At 60.2% G+C, this 2,807-nt stretch overlaps 1 protein-coding gene across 1 annotated transcript; it reads right to left on the bottom strand.

Moving 5' to 3' along the window:
* Nucleotides 1-250: 250 nt before the first annotated feature.
* Nucleotides 251-2,295, bottom strand: LOC123115934 (uncharacterized). The gene has a single exon (XM_044536969.1). It carries the CDS (start codon nt 2,154-2,156, stop codon nt 519-521), a length of 1,638 nt encoding a protein of 545 aa, XP_044392904.1. The 5' UTR covers nt 2,157-2,295; the 3' UTR covers nt 251-518.
* Between the last annotated feature and the right edge of the window lie 512 nt (nt 2,296-2,807).

The following is a 2,807-nucleotide window of genomic DNA, read 5'->3' as shown; positions in this document are numbered from 1 at the left end:
CTCGCTCCGTCTCAAAATAAGCAAGATTCCCGGTAGAATGGCAGTTGGACCCTCAATTCCTGGCGTCACATGAAGCATCGGCGCAAGAAGTGGAAGCGGGCGATTGTGCTTTTTTACCTTGCGGGATAGAGGGCTGGTGCAGCGGCCCATTCTTCCTAGCGCCTATGAATTAGCGTTCAGCGTTGAAGCAAACCAGCGCTTGGATATTTCTTTAGTTTTATCATATATTTTTATTTTCCTAAGCGCCTGGCATTGAAGATGCCCTAAGACACTTCTTTTGGGACATAGGGAGTAATCTTATTTGTATAGCACCTAGCTGTGTGCGGACATAACATCACATCAATTACAAGATGCATGGTTCTATTCTAGCAAATGAATTAAGAAGGGGCAAAATCACCAAGGCGTCTAATCTCTTCGCCCAAAAGATGCCACCTTTACTTAATATAAACACTCTCAGATCATCCAATTCGGCTGACACTTGACAAGACAGATATGCTGATTGAGTAATTCACATGTCGTCATCCTATGTAATCAGCTCGATCATGGTAAACATCGCCACCCACTGACTCCAATTTTGGCCTTGCGGAGAGCTGAGTCCCGTATCTCCACAGGTAATTCAGCCCAACAAGCAGCTCGATGATGGCATCTTCGGTCTTGTCCCGGTCAGCGAAGTGCAGCGTCTGCAGGAGCAGAACGCTCGTGCCGGAGCCGACGTTCCGCTGCTCGAAGCTCCTCTCGGACCGCCACCGCACAGTGTTGTGGGCGACCGGTGCTAGCCATCCGAGGATCCCCTGCACCGTGTCAGCCCACCCGGCGGCCAGGACGCGATCGCAGGGCGTGCCCTTCTTCCGAGCTGCGGACGACGGCGGCCTTAGGCGTGCTCGGAGGGACGCCCGGATACTGTCAGTCAGCATGCCGTACAGCGCATCCCTCTCGTCGGGGCAGATGTGCCGGGGCGAGATGGCGAGCTTCTCGGCGAAGACGACGAGGTTCGCGTAGTGCGATGCCAGGGCGGCTGCGCCGAGGGTCGTCTCCGGTGCGTTTTCCAGCACGTCGTGCGACGAGCACTCGAACACCGAAGTGGAGAGCTTCCTGTTGGCGCTGTGACGATCACTCTCGTTGGTCTGGTAACTGCCACTGAAATCGTCGTTGTTGGATGAGACGTAGCTGAAGCTCAGTGGGAGATCATGGCCGCCGTGGACCCACCCCTCCTTGTTCGGAGACTTGCTCCCGCTGACCATGCAGCCGATGAGGTGCTTGCCACGCACAGGCCACTTGAGCTGCTTCAAACTCTGGCTCCTGGAAAGTAGGAACCGGCGAACGTCGCCGTTAGGGGCCTTACCGGATTTTGCAGCACCCGTCGACCTCTTTGGAGCATCCACGGGGAAATCAGAGGGATACACCAGCGAATTTGTACTCCCGACGAAGGAGTTGCTCCAGGAGAATGAGAGCCGCGCACCGGCGGGCGACACCATGGCGTAATCGTTCATGGCGATTTTCTTGGGCTGCAGATCGAACACCTGTATGATCCTCGCGACAATGGTGAAGAGCGATCTGCCAAGCAGACGGACGGCGTAGTCCAAGCTCCGGTTCCAGAGCGAGGCCGTGCGGAGGCGGTCGACCTCCTGCCTCTGCCTCGCGACGCGGCGCGCGGCCTCGCCGGGCGCGAACTGCACGCGGCGGAGGCGCGCGCCCTGCTCGAGCTCGGCAAGCACGTCGATCTCCTGGCACAGGAGCCCGGTGGCGGCGACGAGGCGCTGCATCTTTCGCGCCTTGCGGTCCATCTTCTTGGCGGCCGCGTAGCGCAGCCCGTGCGAGTCGGCGCCAGCGCCGCCGGCGATAAGGCCTGAGAAGAGCTCGTCGAACCGGCGCAACAGCGGGTCGGCACACCGGCCCGCGAGCCGCGCGACGGCGCAGGAGATGTCCCCGCACGCTCCGGCCATCTCCGCGACCGCGAGGGCCAGCAGCGCGCTGTCGTCGTCGGCCACGAGCCTCCGCACGCCCTCGAGCCGGACGCCTTCCCCGCGGAGCCGCGCCAGCTGGTCCTCCTCGAGCGCGCGCCACAGGCTCGCGGCCCGCGACATGAGCGCAGCCACCTCGAAGGACAGCATCCCGACCCTCTCCCCTCCGCCGCGGCCAGTGCTCAGCTTACGCATCTTCGCCGAATCCTGTAGTAGCAGTGGCAGCGTAATCGAGGCGGCGGAGGCGGCGCGCGTGATGGGGTTGGGTTCTTCAAAAGCGGCTACGGGGGGGGAGCGGTTTTAGGGAACCGGGAAAGCGCGGGTGGGCAGAGCTGCGCAGCTGCAACCGCATAGGTAGTGTCACGGGGGTGGGCGGGGTGGTGGGAGTTGAAACCGAAACAGAGGGGTCCGACCGGCATCGTGGAAAGGATTATTCGGCGCGTGCAGGGCCGTGGAAACTTTGGCGAATTTTGCTTGGACTCGGGTGGAGACAGACAGAGGAGAGGGATGCGGTGTGGATGATGAGCCATGTGTTGGGTCCGTCGCGCACTATACGTGACTGCGTGCGTCAGGGCGGCCTCTGTCGGGGGCTCGGGATGTTCGCCGGCGCGGCACTCCCAATGATTGGAGGATATAGACAAGCAGACGGTTCTTTGGCCAGTTGCCGTTGCTCATGGGCCACGAACTCACGAACCCCTGTTTTGGCAGTTTGCCTTTGCCCCTGTGTCGATCGCCAACATGTGTCGGGAAGGTAAACGTTGGGACATCCTCAACGTCGTAAACATGCGACCAATGTGTTTGTGTCAGCGGCCTACCGAGCGGCGCCCCTGAAGATACTAAGACGAT

This window comes from Triticum aestivum, chromosome 5B (assembly GCF_018294505.1).
Source record: "Triticum aestivum cultivar Chinese Spring chromosome 5B, IWGSC CS RefSeq v2.1, whole genome shotgun sequence".
Lineage (NCBI taxonomy): Eukaryota > Viridiplantae > Streptophyta > Magnoliopsida > Poales > Poaceae > Triticum > Triticum aestivum.
Note: the sequence above shows the minus strand (reverse complement) of the source record. Positions and strands in the feature narration are given on the sequence as shown.